General features: G+C 38.9%; 1 protein-coding gene across 1 annotated transcript; it reads left to right on the top strand.

Annotated features, from left to right (window-relative positions):
- Positions 1–2,604: 2,604 nt before the first annotated feature.
- Positions 2,605–19,818, top strand: LOC129431063 (aquaporin-4). The gene is made up of 6 exons (XM_055188771.2): positions 2,605–3,338; positions 3,896–4,090; positions 6,542–6,703; positions 18,108–18,272; positions 18,723–18,803; positions 19,475–19,818. The coding sequence occupies exons 1-6, from the start codon at positions 3,324–3,326 to the stop codon at positions 19,688–19,690; spliced, it is 834 nt and encodes a 277-aa protein (XP_055044746.2). The 5' UTR covers positions 2,605–3,323; the 3' UTR covers positions 19,691–19,818.
- The last annotated feature ends 1,886 nt before the right edge of the window (positions 19,819–21,704 follow it).

Raw genomic sequence — 21,704 nt, 5'->3', positions numbered from 1 at the left:
GGACATTTTCATGCTCCCAACTTTGTGGGAACAGTTTGGGGATGGCCCCTTCCTGTTCTACCATGACTGTGAACCAGTGCACAAAGCAAGGTCCATAAAGACATAGATAAGCGAGTTTGGTGTGGAGGAACTAGACTGACCTGCACCTCAACCCAATAGAACATCTTTGGGATGAATTAGAGCGGAGAATTACAGCGAAGCGAGGCCTTCTCGTCCAACATCAATGTCTGACCTTACAAATGTCTGTTTAGAAGAATGGTCAAAAATTCCCATAAACACACTCCAAAACCTTGTAGAAAGTCTTCCGAGAAGAGTCTAAGCTTTTATAGCTGGTGATGGTGGGCCAACTTCATATTAAACCCTATGGATTAGGAATAGGATGGCATTCAGGTTCATCTGCATATAGAGGCAGGTGTTCCAAAACTTTTGGCAATATAGTGTACATCTGCACTTTACATTTTCACAGGAAATAGATCATCTGTACATACTATTAGTACATACTAATTCTAATTTTGAATGCTATATAGGATGGATAGTATGTAAATTGTGATCATTATAGTCAGTGGAAATGCCCACAAGCAGCGGGTGATCTGATCGTGTCTGCAGCACATGACACTACTGTCTGCTCCAGCTGCACCTGCTCTGTACTGCAGACCAGCATGAATAATGTTCACGTTTCCCTTGTTCTGGGTTTATTCATGCTTGTGTATTTTTTCTATTGAAGATAAGACACATTGATGCATTGTTTTTCACCTAATTTTAAAATTCAGCGTGTTACTTTATAAAAACTTTCAAAGTCAAACTGAAAAGTAACTTGCATTACTTTTAGAAAAAGTAACTCAAATATTAATGTGTACATTTGTAAAGCGTTACTTTACTCGTTACTTCAGAAAAGTAATATTATTACGTAATGCACGTTACTTGTAATGCGTTACCCCCAACACTGGTTCTCAGTCTCTAACCCTATTTTACCCACCTCAGTAACTCTTAGCTGGCAGTTTGATGTAGTGCATAATATACTTTGTATGGCTCTGTGTGTGTGTATGTACTGTTGGTGTCAGCATTCTGTGTGTGGTAAAAAAACAAGTGGGTCTCTGCACAGTCAAGTCCACCTCCCCTTGCTGGCCCACACCAGGTTTAGATCCACAAAAGGTGGATCACATCTCTACAAATTGCCAGCACAGGGTAGATTACAGTAGGCGAGCACACACACTCCCTGCTCCTCTGAACTCATGGGGTTAAACTTGACCTTGATATAGTTTGAGCCACTCTGTCAAACACATAAGCCAAACCATCACAGCAGAAATTCTAAAGAAACCTGTCAAGAATGTGTCCTGGTCATATTTTACATAATAATCCAAAATAATTTTGACTTGATTTCTAAATATTGTCACTATACATTTCTATCCATTCAGCTATATCTATCCTATTAGAAATTAAACTTAATCAGTAGGGGAAATGGCAGAAATTTCCTGAGGAAATCCTATTTGGGGTATACGGAGCCCCTAGGGGACATGGAGCAAAAAGTTTAGTTTCGCGTGCGCATGTGAAACTTATCGCGTGTGCACGTGAAACTAAACTTTAGATTTTTTTTACTCCAATGTCACCTTGGGGGCTCCGTAGGGGGACATATTGTTTATTTTTAAACTAAAATATTGTGTTGGTTTAACCCTTACTAGGGTAAATAGCCTTTAGGTGAAGTCAGACTGATCTTACGGAAATGTTGTGTTATAGTCACGCAAAATTTGATTATTTTATTCATGTCCATGGCACAAAAATTCCAGCTTTTTTCATGCCTTGAGCACGAATGTCTTTTTCAACATTTCTATAAAGGGTTTTTCGTGTCTGTTGCACGACTTTCTTTTTTGTTTCATTTTATGTATTGTTTTCTCATAGTTTTTCCTATTTTCTTACCATTTTCACTTGGGTTTGGGGTTAGAATCACTTTCTGTTACATTTTTAGACATCCTAACCCAAACTCTGACCCCACCTCCAGACGAGAATAGTTTTAAAAGGAGAAGAAAAATATGTAAAAACCAATACATAAAAGTACATCCTAACCCCAAACGACAATGATTTAAAAATAGGGGGGAAAAAGAGAAAACAATACATAAAATGACACGAAAAAAGAAAATCGTGCCATGCACACGAAAACAATTTACAGACATTCGTTAATAAAAGACATTCGTGCTCAAGGCACGAAAAAAGCAGAATTTCTTGACATGGACACGAATAAATTAATCAAAATTTGAGCGACTATAACACAACTTTTATTGAGATGTTGGTTAAGTAAACCTATGCTGGTTGTTACCCAACCATGGGCTGAAAGAATCCAGCATACAAGTTGTATCAATTAAAAAAAAAACTTCAATTTGTAGCACATAAAAAGTTTTTTAATTTAAATTTTAAGTTCATACAACTTTTCACTTTTTACAGTGCAGGTTTTTTTTAATAACCCAACATTTGTTTTTTTCCAATATTTACCAAACCAATTTTTTTTTGATTGTAGAAGTAGAACAATCAAACTTTAAGTGTATTGACATGAATAATAGAGAAAATCCTCTGCATTTTGAACTAAAGCCCTCCCCTCCAATTTCCAGCCCTAGGCTTAATTAAAGATTTGCTGAAGTACCAGACTTGATTTTTGGTTTAAAGGCCAAAAGAAAATCCCCATTGTATGTTTAGCTCATCTAAAACAGGCCACTTAAAAGAGGCGTCTAGCACAGCAGCATCAAAATAGATGTCATGGCAACTGAATCAGGCCAAATGAGCTGTCACCATGGTAATGATCACAGTACTTCACAAGTAGGATGATGAAAGGAGCGAAACGGCTGATAATATATGCGCACGCTGTGTTTTCAGCCAATGGTGATTTGATAAAAGATATTATCAGGGAAACACATACAACAGCTATTAGGTAAAAATAATGTATTGTATTTGTTATTCTTTCCAATTTTCCGATGCAATTGCACCTGCAACTTTCTTTTCAAGCAATAGTTTGACAAATCATGCCATGGGTTGTTGTTGAAAACTTCACGTCCCATTGAACTTGATGTTTATATGATACATGCTGCGTGTATAACTCATGGTGTCCTGCTGTGGAGGTTTATCAGCCTGTGATCTCTGATAAGCATTTAGCAGTGATAGAGATGGGGGGTTGATCCCTTTGTGTTCGGCCTCCTGCAGTCTCCTCCACTGGAATTAATTATCCTCTTTCTGACAGAAGACACTCATCTATTTCATTACACACAAACACACACTGACACACAAACATCACGATAAACATACAGATTGACCGACGGATTAAGTTCATACCACCTGGAATGGCAATAAAAGAGGTAAGGATGAATATTAAGATTATCTTTACATTACAGAGGATTTTGTTAATATTGATTTCATTACGGCTGACATGCAGTTTGATGTGGACATTTGTTAAATCATCAGTAAATCATGTAAACCATCAAGTTATAGAGTCAACCAAAGTGAAGTAATAACAACTAGAAAGTTTTAACATGCATAGTTTTGAGAAATCTTTGCTACTTGTTTGTCTTATTATGATTTTGTATTCAGATTTCAAATATTTTTTATTTGTTTATGCAAAACATACAGTATTTGTAGTACGACAGTATTTTGTCTCTGACAATGTTTTGTATTGAGTTTAGTATTGAGTTTTAGAGAAGTTCTTAAAATTCTCTCTTAAAATTTTTATGAATGGATGAAATCATTGAAAAGACTTTATGAATGTATGTTTTGTTGTTTTTATATCACAGCAGAAGTTTTTATATAAGATGATTTATGCTAATTTAAGAATTGTATTAATTGTTATAAATTGATCTAAAATGATAAAGTCTATTTTCTCATTTCTATTTCCTGTTTAACTCTTTGGTTAATGCAGGAACTGAGGAGTCGTCAGTTTTGGCAGGGGATTCTGGCAGAGGTTTTGGGTTCTCTGGTCTTTGTATCTGCTGTGTTGGGTTCTTTAGTCCCGGGGTCGGACGGGGTCTCCCCAGGGCCCATCTATCCAGCACTGGCTGCTGGTATGGCCACTGTTGTTCTGGGATATTGCTTTGGTGAAATCAGTGGGGCGCAGGTAAAAAAACTGGGATTTTTTTTACTTTTGTTAACTGGCAGAGCATTCGATTCCCATGGTAAACACAAACTAATATGCACTTTTAAACGTATAATTCCTGAGTTCGCATTGAGATGTAATCAAATATGAATAAAGGAGGGCCCTGAGCTCTTAACCCTTGTGTGGTGTTCATATTTCTGTTACTTAGAAAATGTTTGTGGGTCTAGTGGACCCACTATATTATTTGTATCTTAAACCAATGCAGTCATACAAATTTATGTATAACTGTTTACAGATGATTACTTTAGCCTCATTGCAAGTAATATAGACAGAATTTATGGTTAATATTTGTCATTTACCACTGGTAGAGGACTATTTATAGATTAAAGTGCTATTCGTTTTTGTGATAATATGAAATAAGAGAAGAAAATTCTATTCTCCCCCAGATGTTTATCTAAAAAAAGTATTTTCATCACTTTTTCATCTCAAATAAGTTTTTCATCACTTTGATGTTTAATTATTCTAATAGTTTAGTTTGAAATTGTACACATTTGTGTCCATCTACACAGCACAAGCCCCATCTGAAAAGATGCGGTATCATAACACACTGAACACATAACCTGTTCATGTCAGCCTACACAACACATAAGAAGCAGATTTTTACTGTGTAGCTGTGTTGCATATGCATTTCTTGCATTTTATAGACGTATACTGTGTCTTCCTGTCCATCTTATGTCCACACACACTGCAGTACAATGCGTTGCTTTTGGCTACAACCTAAAATGATGAAAATGCTTGGATATGAAATTTTACTTTCCCTATTTCTCACTCTCTCACACACACTCATACACACACTAACACACACACACACACATACACTCACACATACACACACTCACACACACACACACACACACACACACACCATAGGTTTTGTGGTAACTCATGGATTTACAAGTAGTAATCAATACACCAGTTTACCATGATTACTACACTTTTACTATAATACAACCATGGTTATTTTTTGTAAGAGATATAATGGTAAAATGTAGAATGGTTCCTGTTAGACAAAAGGTAAAGTTTTTGGGACAGTGGGGGCAGACAAACATGTTGTATCTTTGCGCTGTTACAGCAAGTGCAGAAGGACACAATTCTGACATGCATCCATCACATATGTACAGACATATATACAAACACACTCATGCACTCACAGGAGTCCAAGATAAGAGAAAAACAAAGTGAAGTTACATAGCACATTCAATTTTCACTCTCTTATTACCTCCGGGTCCAGTGGACCCGAACACCACATATGTAATATAAATGTGTAGGGGGGGTGTACAGTGTACAGTCATTATAAAGTTGTTTATTTTTATGTTCTTTATAGAAAATGAGCCAAGGCCAATGAATCTGAGGTTGAAACAACAATTAATTGCATAATTTTTCTTTTAGTAAACATTAAAAACGGGTCCCACAGACCCGAACACCACACAAGGGTTAAAGGATTAGTCCAATTACTTTAAAAAAATCCATCCAGATAATTTACTCACCACCATGTCATCCAAAATGTTAATGTCTTTCTTTGTTCAGTCGTGAAGAAATTATGTTTTTTGAGGAAAACATTCCAGGATATTTCTCATTTTAATGGACTTTAATGGACCCCAATACTTAACAGTTTTAATGCAGTTAAATTTGCAGTTTCAAAGGACTCTAAAAGATCACACACGAGGCATAAAGATCTTATCTAGCGAAACGATTGTCATTTTTGGATTGTAATTTTAAACCACTTCTCGTCTTCCTCTAGCTGTGTGACGAGCCAGCGCGACCTCACGTAATTGCCTAATGACGATGAAATGTCATGTGTTACATATATGAAACACATTTGTGACCATTTTAAACAATAAACTGACACAAAGACATTAATAAGTATCATTCGACATCAACAACGTCGGAACGGTCCTCTTTCTCCACACTTGTAAACACTGGGACATAGTTTTGCATACGTCATTCGTGACCTCTTCACATGATGACAAATTGCGTGAGGTCGCGCTGGCGAGTCACATGACCGGAGATAGACGAGAAGTTGTGGTTTAAAAGTGCATATTTTTTGTTTTTCTTGCCAAAAGTGGCGGTCATTTCGCTAGATAAGACCCTTATGCCTCGTTTGGGATCGGTTGGAGTCCTTTGAAACTGCAATTTTAAACTGCATTAAAACTGTTAAGTATTGGGGTCCATTAAAGTCCATTTTAATGAGAAAAATCCTGGAATGTTTTTCTCAAAAAATGTATTTCTTCTCGACTAAACAAAGAAAGACATCAACATTTTGGATGACATGGGGGTGAGTAAATTATCTAGATTTTTTTTTAAGAAAATGGACTAATCCTTTAACTCACAACACATATTAAATATTACCCAACACTGACTTTATATGAAACTATGTTGTCAGTTTAGGTCATGCTGTTTTGTTGTTTTTAGGTGAATCCTGCAATGACCGTGGCCCTTATGGCAACAAGGAAGGTGGATGTCTTCAGGGCTCTGGTTTATCTGGTTGCTCAGTGTCTGGGTGGAATCCTGGCAACTGGTTTGCTTTACGTCTGCCTGCCTCTGAAATCCATTGCGCAAAACTTCATTAACAAGGTCTGATTCTCGATACTCTTAATAAACATCACAAGGTCGAAGTGTATTATTACAATCTTAATGTTGGCCAATATACAGTGGCAAGAAAAATTATGTGAACTGCTAGGAATAAACTGTTTTTCTACAGTGATTTGCCATAAATTGTGATCTGATCTTCATGTAGGTCACAACAATAGACAAGCACAATGTGCATAAGCTGAAAACACACAAATAATTCTAGTTTCTTGTGTCTTTTTTGAAAACACTCATTAAACATTCACAGTGCTGGAGAAAAATGTAAGTAAACACATGAACTAATTACTTTAATGAAAGCAAATTTGTGTCAGAAGCTGGCAAACTGGAGTCCAATTAATAAAATTAGTTTAAAGGTGCCTTAAGAAGAATATTCTCTTATGAACCATGTTCGCAAGAATGAGCTCTCTTAAGATATATGATCAAGAGTTGTTGCACTCCATAATGCTGAAAAGGGATACAAAACAATCTCAAAATGTTTAGACATCCATCAGTCGACAATAAGACCGTCTCCAATTGTCTATAAATGGAGAAAGTTTAATACTGTAGCTACCCTTCCTAGAAGTGGGCGCACAGCCAAGATGACTCCTGAGGCACAACACAGAATACTCAATGAAGTAAAGAAGAACCCACTGACACACACTTCTGTTCATGAGCCTACCATACGCAAGTCTTTGGACAGGCATGGTGTCTATGGCAAAACACCACAGAGGAAGCCCCTGCTCACTCGAAAAACATTACTGTAAGCCTGAAGTTTGCAAAAGAGCACCTAGGCAAACCCTAGTGCTACTGGGAAAATATTTTGTGGACTGATGAAACAAAAGTTGAATTGTTCGGGAAACAAACTTATCAACCCAACCGTGAAGTATGGTGGAGGGAACATCATGATTTGGGCATGCTTTTGTCACGGCCGGGGGCGGACCCGAATATGCTAAAGGTCACGCCCCTCTCAATTCTTCCACCTCGAGGAGGTTCCCAAGACCACCCCAATGACCAGACAGACGAGTAAACTACAGTTAAAATAAACTTTATTAAATATTTAAAAAGGAAAGGGGAAAAGGGGAAAGGGGAATGGGCAATTTAAAACTAAAGGGGTCTGCTTCTCGCCTCCAGGGCCACTTGGGACAGGGACTGGGGACCTTCGCTTCACACGGAGCCTTCACTTGCACAGGTAGGTAATTGCTATAAGCACAGACAGTTTCACTTCACAGGTTATGTCACTCACAGCACTGGGGATCTTCGTTCACCCAGAGCTTCACTTGAACAGGTAGGTAATTGCTACCCAGCCAACATTGCTTGGTGGGGCCAATGTAGGCCCCATATTGGCTTGCAATATGGGCACCAAGTTGGTTTGTCCGCGGGTTCCATGCTGGCCCCATCTGACTTAGCCCACATAAACCTTCTGTAGAAACTGAAGCCAATGTGGACTAAACCAAAGTCAAGTATGGGTGTGGTTGGGTTGAAGAAGTGATGAAGTTAATTAGATAATGAAGAGATGAATGAAGTGATGAATGATCATTAATGATAAACACCTGCTGTTAATAAACAGAATCACTAAAGAAAGATGAAAGAGAAGATAATAAAGAGAAAAGACCAGCAGAACCACAACAACCACAAAAAAATAAAATAAATAAACATTTCTTGGTGGAGCCAATGTAGACAGCAAAATCCCAAGTGTTAAATGAATGCTGCTCAGTGTTTATATAGATCCACACTACAGAGTGTTAAAAAAGTAACATTGAAGCATTTTACATCTTACTTGTAGAGTTATTTATTAACTTAGGTTTAGACGTTGGCTGTTTCATTTAAAGTCACCCTTATTGTGATCAGTGTTTGTTTTAGTGGGGCTCTTGACTCTGTTTTTTAACTTATTTATTATTTTCTGGTTACTATAAATTTTGTGTTTAAAACATGTTTGTCATGGCAACGAAAGAGATGAAAGTGTCAAGTGTGATTCTATGGTGGTGGTTAGGATATAGTGTCTAATACTGTCATGTAAAAAACTGAGTGTTTGTTTACCAAATATATTTTTATGTCAATAATGTGATTCTGAAGTATGACATCTGGCACTCTCATATCAGTTTGTCATTTTAAAGAAAGTTGAAACACTGTACAGTTCAAAATTAACTGTTGTTTAATTTAGACACCCAAACATAAAGAATCAGAGTATGGATCTCAATAATGGTGACCATAAAATGAAAAGCTTTATGCTGCAATGTATTCTGGGTATCAACAAATTACAAATCTTATCCAGAACTCCCAGAATGCACTGCGGCATGAAAAAATCATGAACACTTTGGCATTTTTCTTTGTCACCATTGTTGAGATTCATACTCTGAGACTTGATATTTGTGTGTAAAAAATTACAGCATGGTTAATTTTTAAGTACACATTGTTTCAAAATCTTCAGAAAGACAAACCGCTTTGATAGTGCCAGATATCATACTATAGTATCACATTACTGAGAGAAAACGATAGATCTGCTAAATGAGCAAACACTAAATTAATAAAAAAAACATTTTCTAGATGGTAATGTTCAACATTATATTTCAACCACCATAACAGAATTGCAACTTGGTCTCTTCTTTGCCATAACAAATATAAAACACAAAGTTATAGCAGCCAGAAAAAAACAAACAAGCTGAAACCCAAGAGTCAAGAGTCCAACTAAAACAAACAATGATCACCATGATGGTGACTTTAAATAAATCAAAGAGATCAAAAACAGAAAAATCAAACAGAGATGGTGAAAGAAAAGATATAGTCACAGATTAACTCCACACTATTTCATTTGTGTGGACCTTAATAAACACTGAGCAGCATTAATTTAACTCTGGGGATTTTGCTGTCTACATTGGCTCCACCAATAATTTTTATATAATGTTTGTAGTTGTTGTGGTTCTGCTGGTCTTTTCTCTTTTTTCTCTTCTTGTTCATCTTTCTTTAGTGATTCTGTTTATTAACAGCAGGTGTTTATCATTAATGGTCAATCATCACTTCATTCATCTCTTTATTATCTAATTAACTTCATTACTTCTTCAACCCAACCACACCCATACTTGGCTTTGGTTTAGTCCACATTGACTTTAGTTTCTACAGAAGGTTAATGTGGGCTAAGTCAGATGGGGCCAGCATGGAACCCGCGGACAAACCAACTTGGGGCCCATATTGCAAGCCCATATGGGGCCTACATTGGCCCCACAAAGCAATGTTGGCTGGGTATAAGCACAGAACAGTTTACTTCACAGGTTATGTTCCTCACAGCACTGGGGATCTTCGCTCACACAGAGCTTCACTTGTACAGGTAGGTAATTGCTATAAGCACAGAACAGGTTTACTTCACAGGTTACGTTACTCGCTGCACTGGGGATCTTCACTCACACAGAGCTTCACTTGTACAGGTAGGTAATTGCTATAAGCACAGAACAGGTTTACTTCACAGGTTACGTTACTCACAGCACTGGGGATCTTCATGCACACAGAGCTTTGCTTGCAACCAGTGGATTTTCGCTACAGTGTTGGTGCACCGTATTCCTTCGCCCATCCACTCATGCTGTCCGGGCGTCGTAGGGGCTAGTGGGTCCGATGACACGGAGCCGAACGCTTCCCAAACTCTCCCTCCCTCTTTCACGACCGGGGTCACGAGTTGGGGCGAACTTTCGTCGGGGCTCCGCTCACCACGAGCTTCTGTCGGAGAGGTCAGTACACACACCGCTACAACCCACAGTCCGCACGGTACACTCTTGGTAATACTCACTGTGTTTCACCACTGTCTGCTCTATGGACAAACGAAGCTCTCGTTGACACACCCCGGGCACAGGGCTCAATTTTCTCGCTCTCCTTAGGACCCAGGCCACAACGGATGTCGTCGTCTCGTGACTCGTCGGAGGCTAGGCAGTTTGAACGCTACAAGCTCAGCATACACACAGCAAGTAAAGCGTAAACACCATCAATCAGTGAAACTCACCCACAGCACTCTTATACAACTTCACGTGGTTTTTAGATCGCCCTTGCCACCTGGCTACGACGACCTCGAGAGGATAGTTGGGCGATCGCTGGACCACCGATGAGAGTGAGATGTGTGTTATTCACAGGCCCGGCGTGTTGATTATCACTCCTCTGGCTCACCTGCGCTTCCTTTTTCCCACAGGGCCACTGTTTTACTGGCGAACGATGCTTCCTACCAAGTGCTTCGTCCGTGCTTCCGGTCAAACCACGGCTCGCCCACGCTTCCCTCTCCAGTGGGGCCAGGGACCTCAAAAACACAAAGGAACACACCAAACAACTCTTCGTACAAGTATTGCACAGATAAGTACCACAGCTGTTACTCACACTTAGTTGTCAACAATTGCTATTGTCTGCACTCTTGATGGCTCTGTGTCCGCTCTTTCTCAAATGAAACTCCTCAATATTCCTTCGTCAGCTGACTGCCCCTTTCTCTCTTCCTCAGGAGAACGATCCAGCCAGCGTGGTCCGTCTGCAAAGCAGCAACACAGCGTATACAAAGTACACCACAAGCACCCGGTGTAGTGTCCCTTTAATTTCCACAGCCCCGTCCTTTTCGCCTCTTCTGGCAGCCGCACTCTTTCCTTACACCATAGGTGATTCGCGGATCAACGGCGCCCTTTCGGCTCCTCCAGGGACGGGGCATGTGGTTACATTTGCCCAAGGCATAAAGGGACTCCCGCCCGAACACAACTCTCCTCCCTTTGTGCTTCTTGGACCTTTTTATGTGCTTGTCTTCACTCCCTCCTCCAATCGCGGGTTGCTCCACTGATTCGCCACACCTGTTGCTCATTTCTCATGATTATTGTTGTCAGGGAGACCAGGACGTACAATGGTGCTTTAAAATCGGGTCCGGGTGGAAACCATACCCAAGCGGAACCCTTCTCCACCACTTCTTGTTCCTGCCCTACATAGTCACCTGGTGACACTTTGCTCCCTCAGGGCCTGGACCACTTGCCATCATCAAGGGGAAAACGAATTCCCAAGTTTAACAAAATATCCTACAGGATAATGTCAGAGTGGCTCAGCTGAAGCTCAGTAGAAGTTGGTTGATCCAGCAGGAAAATGACCTTAAGCATCCAAGTAAATCGCCCCAGACTGGCTTAAGAAAAACAAAATGTGTCATTTGGAGTGGCGTAGTCAAAGCCCAGACCTTAAAGGGATACTTTACCGATTTAGCATTCAGCTTTGTATCTGTAGAAACCCGGCAGTATTACTGAATGACCATGTTTCCCTCCATCATTTCCCCCTGAGAGGAGAGATATCTGCATTTTGGTTCTGCAAAAAAGTCCTCCGATGATGCAAAAATCGTCATATTACATCATCGGAGGACTTTTTTGCAGAACCAAAATGCAGATATCTCTCCTCTCAGGGGGAAATGAGGGAGGGAAACATGGTCATTCAGTAATACTGCCGGGTTTCTACAGATACAAAGCTGAATGCTAAATCGGTGAAGTATCCCTTTAACCTCACAGAAAAGACCTCAAGAGAGCGGTTCACACCAGACAACCTACAAATATATCTGAGTTGAAGAAGTTTCGTAAAGAGGAATGAGCAAAAATTGCTTCTGAACGATGCGCAGGTCTGATTCAGAATTACTGAAAGTGCTTGCTTGAAATAATTGCTTCCAAAAAAGGTTCAGCAAGCTTTTAAATCAAAGGGTTCACTTACATTTTCCTCCAGCACTGTGAATGTTTAATGGATGTTTTTTTTTAAATAAGACACAAGAAACTACAATTATTTGTGTGTTGTCAGCTTATACACATTGTGTTCGTCTATTGTTGTGACCTACATGAGGATCAGATCATATTTTATAGCAAATCACTGTAGAAAAACAGTTTATTCCTAGGGGTTCACATACTTTTGCCACTGTATTTAGATATTAAAAATTGACTCCATTTAATTTAGTTAGATTAAAATTCAGTTGGCCCACACACTGTAAAAACATCTTGCTGCCTTAAATTTATTTGTTGAATTAACTCAGATTTACAAGTCATTTCAACTTACTATTACTATTATCTTGACAAGAGATGAGTTGCTACAACTTGTAAAATGAAGTTGACTTTTCCTGACTATATTTAATATTCCTGACTATAAGTTATAACAACTCATCTCTAGTCAAGATAAATAATAGTAAGTTGAAATTACTTCTAAATTGAAGGCAGCAAATAACTTTTTACAGTGCAGGACACTGAATTGGAACGACAGGAAGAGGACCTTCAAAGTGAAGTCGGTAGCACTTTATTTTACAGTACGTGTACTTATCTTGTACATATATGGTAAATAAGTTGTACTTACTGACAAATGTGTGGTACTTACTTTTAGATATCTACATGGTAATTAATTGGTACCATTACTGTACTTACTAGTCTTACATACTTGGTAGTTATTATGTATCTCTAGATAAGTACTGGGTAATAACAGATACATACTTATAGTGTAGGTATACTGTAGCTAACGAGAAACATTACTGTACTTACAAATGAATGTACAATATAAGCATTTAGTATTTACATGCAAGTTAGGGTAAATGAAAGGTATTTATAGTGTACATATACGATAACTAATATCAAACACTGCTGTACTTACAAATTATATACACAATAAGTGTGTACTAGTGAATGTACCCAGTAGTTAATGCATATGATAGTCAATGGTTGGGTTTGCCTCACACTGACATGATGCTATATAGGTGGTAGGTCCTATATAATAACTGTGTAAAAAGCAACACTTTATTTTACAGTCCTGTTTCCATGCAGTTACCATGCACAAACTAGTGAATGTACCCAGTATTTAATGCATATGATAGTCAATGGTTGGGTTTGTCTCACAGTGACATGTATATGATGCTATATCCTAGGTGGTAGGTCCTATATAATAACTGTGTAAAAAGCAACAGTCCTGTTTCCATGCAGTTACCATGCAAACTAGTGAATGTACCCAGTAGTTAATGTATACGGTTATTTGATTTGAAAGGACAAAGATACTGAGTACCAAAATGGCGCATCAGTAATGTTTGTTCTTAGTTATCATATACAATGGTATAAGTATAACTTACACTTGCCTGCAGGTACCACACACTTATCGTGTATATACAATTTGTGGGTACACTGGTGTTTCTCGTTAGTTACAGTATACATACACCATATATGCCGGTCATTAACTTATACTGGCCTACAGGTACCACACACTTATCATGTATATACAATTTGTAAGTATGTCACACGTCGGGGCTGGCTACTGATAGGCTAAAGCCACGCCCCTTTTAACTTCCACCTCGAGGAGGTCCCCAAAGCCAACCCAATGACCAGACAACACGAGTGCACGTAAGTATAAAACAATAACTTTATTATTTAAATATTTAAAATGAACTTGGGAAAGGGGGCAATTAAAACTAATACTCTTGGCTCTGCCCTCTAGGTAGGCCGCGGCCAGGAAGAGTAACAAGAAGGAAGGGGGGGGACAACAGGGGTCCAGAGCACTGCAGACAGGGGGTGTGAGACTCGGGCTCCTGCCTAGTCTTGACTACCTGTGGCGCCCTCCTCTTCCTCCTGGAGGCAGAATAAAACAAGATGAGTGTTTAGGCCTGATGCGTCCTTATTGCGTACCTTTCCTTCCTTGCTGGATTTCCTCCGTACGTGCTCTGGGGGATGGTTGCAACAACGTTCCTTTGTCTCACGTGTGTATCTTTTCTCTCCTTTCCTACAGGCTGCTGCAGAAACACAGGGAATCGGTTATTCTCAACTGCGAGGGACTTCCTCTCACCTCCGCTCAGCTGGACGCAACGTGTGGTGGGTGCAGTACAGGTAAGGCTTCCACTCGCTGCTTCCTCCGCTTCCTTCCTTCCCCAGCTAGTGACTCTTCGCTTGGAACGAGGTCGGGTAAGTATAGGGTTCTTTCCTTTTCCTTCTCTTTTCTTCTCTCCACAGGTTGCGATTCTCTCTTCCTCTCTCCGCAGACTACAGGCTGGGACACAAAGACACAGTTATTCAGGACTGGTTGCTCTCACCTCTTCACTGGGGACCACGTACAGTAAGTACGGCATGAACACAGTTTCTCCCCGTGTCGTTCACTCTCTCTCTCTCTCTCTCTACAGGCAGCGGCTGGGACACAAAGACACAGTTATTCGGGACTGGTTTGCTCTCACCTCTTCACTGGGGACCACGTACAGTAAGTACGGCATGAACACAGTTTCTCCCCGTGTCGTTCTCTCTCTCTCTCTCTCTCTCTCTCTCTACAGGCGGCGGCTGGGACACAAAGACACAGTTATTCGGGACTGGTTTACTCTCACCTCTCCGCTGGATACAACGTACAGTAAGTACGGGATGAACACAGTTTCTCCTCGTGTCTTTCACTCTCTCTCTCTCTCTCTCTACAGGCGGCGGCTGGGACACAAAGACACAGTTATTCGGGACTGGTTTTCTCTCACCTCTCCGCTGGATACAACGTACAGTAAGTACGGGATGAACACAGTTTCTCCTCGTGTCGTTCACTCTCTCTCTCTCTCTCTACAGGCGGCGGCTGGGACACAAAGACACAGTTATTCGGGACTGGTTTACACTCACCTCTCCGCTAGATACAACGTACAGTAAGTACGTTGATGAACACAGTTTCTCCTCGTGTCGTTCACTCTCTCTCTCTCTCTCTCTCTCTCCACAGGCGGCGGCTGGGACACAAAGACACAATTATTCGAGACCGGCTTATTCTCACCTCTCCACTGGGGACAACGTACAGTAAGTACGGGACAGACGAAGTCCTTCTCGTGACACTCCGCTCGTTCTATTTCTGCACAGCACGTTCTTGGTTCCTAACAATCAGATTTCTGGATATTTTTATTTCGGTTGAAAGGGTGGCGGACTTACGACAACTGATCTCCTCGATATGCCAGATGGGGTTAGACGGTTCCAATGTGGCGTCGGGGGCGGACCCTCTCGACGATTTCGGTGGTTACAGAGGGGAAAACGTCGTACTGTCTCACCGGGCCGAGCGCTGCCCTCTCCTCGCCACTTGCTAGGCGATTGAACACCGGACAGGGGCGCCCCTTTGGAGAGACCTTGGGACAGACGGGATTTGCTACACCTCTCTCTCTGCAACGGTAAGTATTATACAGATGAAGGTATCGACAACAGTAACTCTTGGTCGTACTCACACAACCGTTAGTACTCCAGATCTTCACCGCCACTCCTTAATCCACCCGGACGTCAAGGAAAGAGCCGTTCTGGACACCACACTGTTACCATACGCCCGGAGCGTGCTCACAGCATATCTGAATGGTAACCCTGGGATCGGCAGCCTCTTTACTCTCCCTCGACGAGGTGTATGAAGGCGGGGTTTTTTCTGACAAGATACACAGCAATACACAGCAATACACAGCACTACGTCAAAGTGAAATTTCCACAGCACAAAGACTCACCCACCGCACTCAAGTGTACACTTAGGACACCCGCCTTCCTCCACTCCGCTGGGGTTTGCTCGGCGATGATTAACACGGCCCAGTCTGTGGATGGGTCGCTATGAGTCGCCCCAGCTGAACGTTCCTTCGGCTCACCCACCACGCTTGCTTAGGGGTAGGGCCGTTCTCCGTTTCCCTGGAGATCTTTGCTATAAAGACAGGTTAGTATGAAGTGTGTCCTCAAACTCAATGTTTATACTCACGAATGCTGTAAACTCTGTTCTAATATCCTCCGTTTTGGTTCACACAGGCAATCGGCTCCAGCCGCACAAACGGGCGTCTCTTCCCCCAACAGGGTCACGCAACAATTTCCTTCATCACAATAACTTCCATGCATGTATACACTCACACTAACTCCGTTTTCTCTTCGTTGTTGTGTTTCAGTTTCCAGCACTCTCCATTCGTTCTTCAACTCTTAAGGTTCACGATGTCCACATAGCCACGCCAGCTTCAGCCTGAGAGAGATAAACAGCCCACGACAAATGCACCGGACGAGTACAACAACAGCACCTCAACACTACACACCAACTGAACACAAACTGTGATTTTAGCTGTTCCTAAATACTGCCCTGCTCAGCGTATCCTCCAATCATCAGCCGCTCCTGTTAACTAGACACACCTGCATTCAATTCGCTGATTTTTCCTCTCGCGGCGCTACCAAACTTTCCTAACTTCGGTTCCGCCCCTGAAAAGATCGTCACCGTGTGACAAGTGCAGTAGTGTTTGATATTAGTTATCATATATGTACACTAAATACCTGTCATTTACCCTAACTTGCCTGTAAATACTAAATACTACTATTGTACATTTATTTGTAAGTACAGTAATGTTTCTTGTTAGTTACAGTATACCTACACTATAAGTATGTATCTGATATTACCCAGTACTTATCTAGAGTTACATAATAATTACCAAGTATGTACCACTGGTAAGTACAGTAATGATACCAATTAATTACCACGTAGATACCTAAAAGTAAGTACCACACATTTGTTGGTAAGTACAACTTATTTACCATATATAAGGTAAGTACACGTACTGTAAAATAAAGTGCTACCGTGAAGTCATTAATCCAGCTGAACAATACTATAATCAAGAACACATAGTGTAACTTCTTATGTGTTTTAATTATATAAGCAGTGTTAGGTTTAATAAATTACTAATAAACTAACTACTGTAATTCAATTACTTTTCTGAAAAAAGTAAAGCAAGAAATTTCCCTTTATTTTTAAATAAGAACCTTTGACCAAATTCTTTGGTGAACCAAAAATAGTTCTTTATGACATTGTTGTGAATGCTATATGTAACCCTGGATCACAAAACCAGTCATAAGGGTAAATGTATAAATAAGCTTTTTATTGATGTATGGTTTGTTAGGATAGGACAATATTTAGCCAAGATGCAACTGAAAATCTGGAATTTGAGGGTGCAAAAAATCTAAATATTGAGGAAATCGCATTTAAAGTTGTCAAAATGAAGTCATTAGCAACACAAATTACTAAAGATAAATCAAGTTTTGATATATTTACGGAAGGAAATATACAAAATATCTTTATGAAACATGATTGTTACTTGATGATTTTTTTGCATAATTTTGACTCATACAATGTACTCTTGGCTATGGCTACAAATATACCCGTGCAACCTATGACGTGTTTTTATGGTCCAGAGTTACATATGTTTATATGTATGAAAGCAGGTTTGTGGGTAATTCATACAGTAAATAAATGACGTGTGTTTTTTAAAACTATACTTTTAGCATAAATGTTATTACATATTACTTCTGCTTAGTCAACAGTGCTGTTATTTGATTATTTTGATTTGAAAAATGAATGTTTTTAGATTATTATTAGATTATTTATGATGTTTTAACACTCACGTTTCCCATTGCATAATCATGACATCGGTCCTGATTTAATTTGAATGACTCTTTAGGTTCCAGTGGACATGAATGCAGGTCAAGCGCTTGGCATGGAGATGCTCGCCACATTTCTGTTGGGTTTTACTGTATTCTCCGTAGAAGATCAACGCAGGAGGGAAAGCACTGAACCGGGAAACTTGGGCATTGGGTTCGCTGTAAGCACTGCAATCTTCATTGCTGTAAGTTTGCACAAATATGTGTGTATGAGTATTTTTATTATGTCTGTTTTATAGGGCAGCCAGACTATGACAATGGGTCAGTTTCCCGGACAGGGTTTAGATAAATCCAGGACTAGGCCTTAGTGGGACATTTTCATGTTAAGATATGTCAGTGTAAGAGGTTTTTGAATTAAGGTCAGCTCAAACATGCAGTTTAGTCCGGGACTAGGATAAGACCTGTCCGGAAAACTGCCCCTTTAACTTGTTAAACTTCTTTAAGTCAAAATAACTTTCATTTGTGCAAGTGTTGTTTATCCATGCATGTTTAGTGAACAACATTATTATATACAACTAATAATATATGCATTTGGAGAAAATGCAATTAAAAAAAAATGCGTCCACCCTTTGCATGTTTAACTGTAAATTAATATACAATTGATTGATTGATTTGATCTCTGTGTGTGTGTTTAGGGCAGATTTTCTGGTGCTAGCTTGAACCCGGCACGATCCCTTGGTCCAGCTATAATACTTGGTTACTGGGAGCACCACTGGGTAAGTTAGCACTTTTTACTAGTTCTGCTGACTACAGTACACTGTAAAAAGTGTAAAGTTGAATCAACTAAATAATACTTCAATTGGTAAAATTTTTATTTTTTTTACTTAAAAGTTCACTTTAGTTTAACTAAACTTTTTTTAAGTTGTAAGTCACTTTGGATACTTTGGATATGGTGTTTACAGTGCGCAATATAGCATGTGTTCATGTTTTTACGTGTAAAAAACGCGGTATTTTTCGCACAATTTACTTATCTGTATAGCGCTGTTTTCACTGTCCTCAAAACAGGCTGATGTCTTCCTTGTTCTATGAAGTCCCTCCTTCAGAAAACGTAACGAGTTTTGATTGTGTAGCTTGTTTAGTGTGTTGTGATTCGATAGCAGCTTAGCTTGCCGTTAGCTTAGCTGGTGACTGACGTATTCCTATGGCGGAGTTTAGTCAGAAAACCGTTCTACTGACGTATTTAAAGCAGGAAGTAGAGGACTGTAGTCCAAACCAGTCGTTCGCTAGGCTTTAAAGGCGAATTTTAATAAAGAAAATATATCGCCTGTCAGTGAACTTTGAGCTTTATCATTTCACAGGTATTATTATAGCAACATTAACTAGGGTTTAAAAAATGGGATCAGAAAGAACGTGACCTTTAAATCTTTAATACTGATTTATGTTTTAGGTCTACTGGATTGGGCCAATATCAGGTGCAGTCTTGGCTGGGATGTCTCATGAGTTCATCTTTGCCCACAGTGCATCCAGACAGAAGTTAGTTGCTTGTCTTACCTGTAAAGACATTGACATTGTGGAGACAGCCAGCGTATCTCGATCTTCTCTCTCCACTGTCACACAGAGCGCCATGAGAAACAAACAAAGCAACAAACTTGAGCACAGCTAAACTAAAGCTCAAGAGAGTTCAACAAGCACAGAGTGTTTGTATAGTTTTCCACCAATTAGTTTGAGATTAGGCCTTCGAACCACACAAGACCAAACCTCTCCATCTGAAAGATGAATTCCTGTTGGAATTACATTAATAATAACGGTTAAAAAGTAATGAAAACTTATGGGGCATTTTTAAAGTAATCATATTACCTTGTTACATGTTTTACATTTTGTGTAATTTACACTGAAATTGTTATTTTAAACTGTTTATTTTTGACCGTGCAGTTCTAGAGTTGGGCTTTTACGATGACTAACTTAAAGGTTACTTAAAAGTAAACCGTCTAATTTATATACACTCTAAAAATGATGCATAATTTTCAACCGAGTATTATAGTTTTTAACTCGTCAACTGGTGAGTTAGTGTAACAAACCCACATAACTTTATAGCCAAGAGACCTGAGGTAATCAAACACCTATAAATACTTTTATAAAAAGACATCTCCAAAGACCTAATCTTCTTTCTACTTTAAAAGTCAAGTAATCATGACAAAACATTACTTAATATTTTGCATCTAAACAATTTTAGTTAATTTAATTAAAAAACTTACAAAACCCATAAACTTAAAATTTAAGTGCAATTAACTTAAAATTATCAGTACAAACTCCTGCGAGGAATAACCATGAGCCCTTGCGCCTGAAAATTTTGAATTATTTAGTTTGGTCAAAGAATAGCAACTGGGACATAAAAACTTTGTAATTTGTAGTGTTAAGACATCATCATCAAAAATGATTTACAGATTCATGCACTGCAACATGTTTTATTTATTTATTTATTTATTTATTTATTTATTTATTTATTTATTTATTTATTTATTTATTTATTTATTGTTATGAAATATTGACTTAAATACTGCTGTTTAGTTATGATTTTTATTTTAGTTATATTACTGTATGTTGTGTATGAGGCGGCCGGTGTCTTCTTAATCAAGAGCGCACGATGCAAAGCTTGTGTGCAGCAGGCACATATTTTGACAAGACACATCATGGACGTGGTTCACATGATGCAACGAACATACAGTACAGACCAAAAGTTTGGACACACTCACTCGTTCTTTATTTATACATTATTCCATATAACATAATAATAATAAACTCGTCCAAACTATGGCATAACATTTGGAAATTATGTTGGTGACTAAAAGCATCCAAAATAAACCAAAACTTTGTTATATTTTATTATGTGCAGTCACCCTTTGCCTAAAAATTGTTGAACCATATGCGTGTCATTTTTTTAAGAAGCTTCTTAAATTTTCAATTTAGGATGAATTTTAAATAGTATAGAAAGACTTCATATTTAATCTGGGCTCTTATTGACTGCTTTTTCTTCAATATTCAATGTAAGTCGTCTATTTCAAAAATAATATTTTAAAATAAAATTTTAATTTTCTAATAACACAAATTTATCTGTTTAGTACGGCAAATGTATATTTTTGTCTACAAAAGTCATTTTAACCATTTAACCCTTCAGCTTTAACATTTTAGTCAAGTGTGTCCAAACTTTTGGCCTGTACTGTATATTTTGACATGACGAGCCACACACAACACTCCCAACACATAATTTGATTTTGCACCCCTCTGAAGAGAAGTCACTGGCTGCCACTGATTAAGACCATCGTTGTTTTTGTGCCTAATAAATTATTATTGTAAAATATACTTTAGCATCTCATCAGTTCTGCACTCCTAAAATAAAGGTACTTAAACGGTTCTTTACAGTGATACCACAGGCATAGAAGAAACATTTTTGGATCCTCAATTAACCATTCAGGTTCTTAGTATAATCATGTATTTCATACATTTTTGTTTTTGCAAAAATGGTTGGCATCGTGAAGCACCTTTATTTTTAAGAGTGTTAGTGATATTAGCAAAAGTTAAAGCATGATAATACATTTTATTTTAAAAAGGTAATTTTTCAAAGAACTTTTTGAAAACAGGTTGTTTGTGCTTTTTAAGTTTATGTCTTATTTAAAGCA

The sequence above is a fragment of the Misgurnus anguillicaudatus genome, chromosome 13 (genome assembly GCF_027580225.2).
Source record: "Misgurnus anguillicaudatus chromosome 13, ASM2758022v2, whole genome shotgun sequence".
In the NCBI taxonomy this organism is placed as follows: Eukaryota; Metazoa; Chordata; class Actinopteri; order Cypriniformes; family Cobitidae; genus Misgurnus; species Misgurnus anguillicaudatus.
This window is presented reverse-complemented; position numbering and strand designations above follow the sequence as displayed.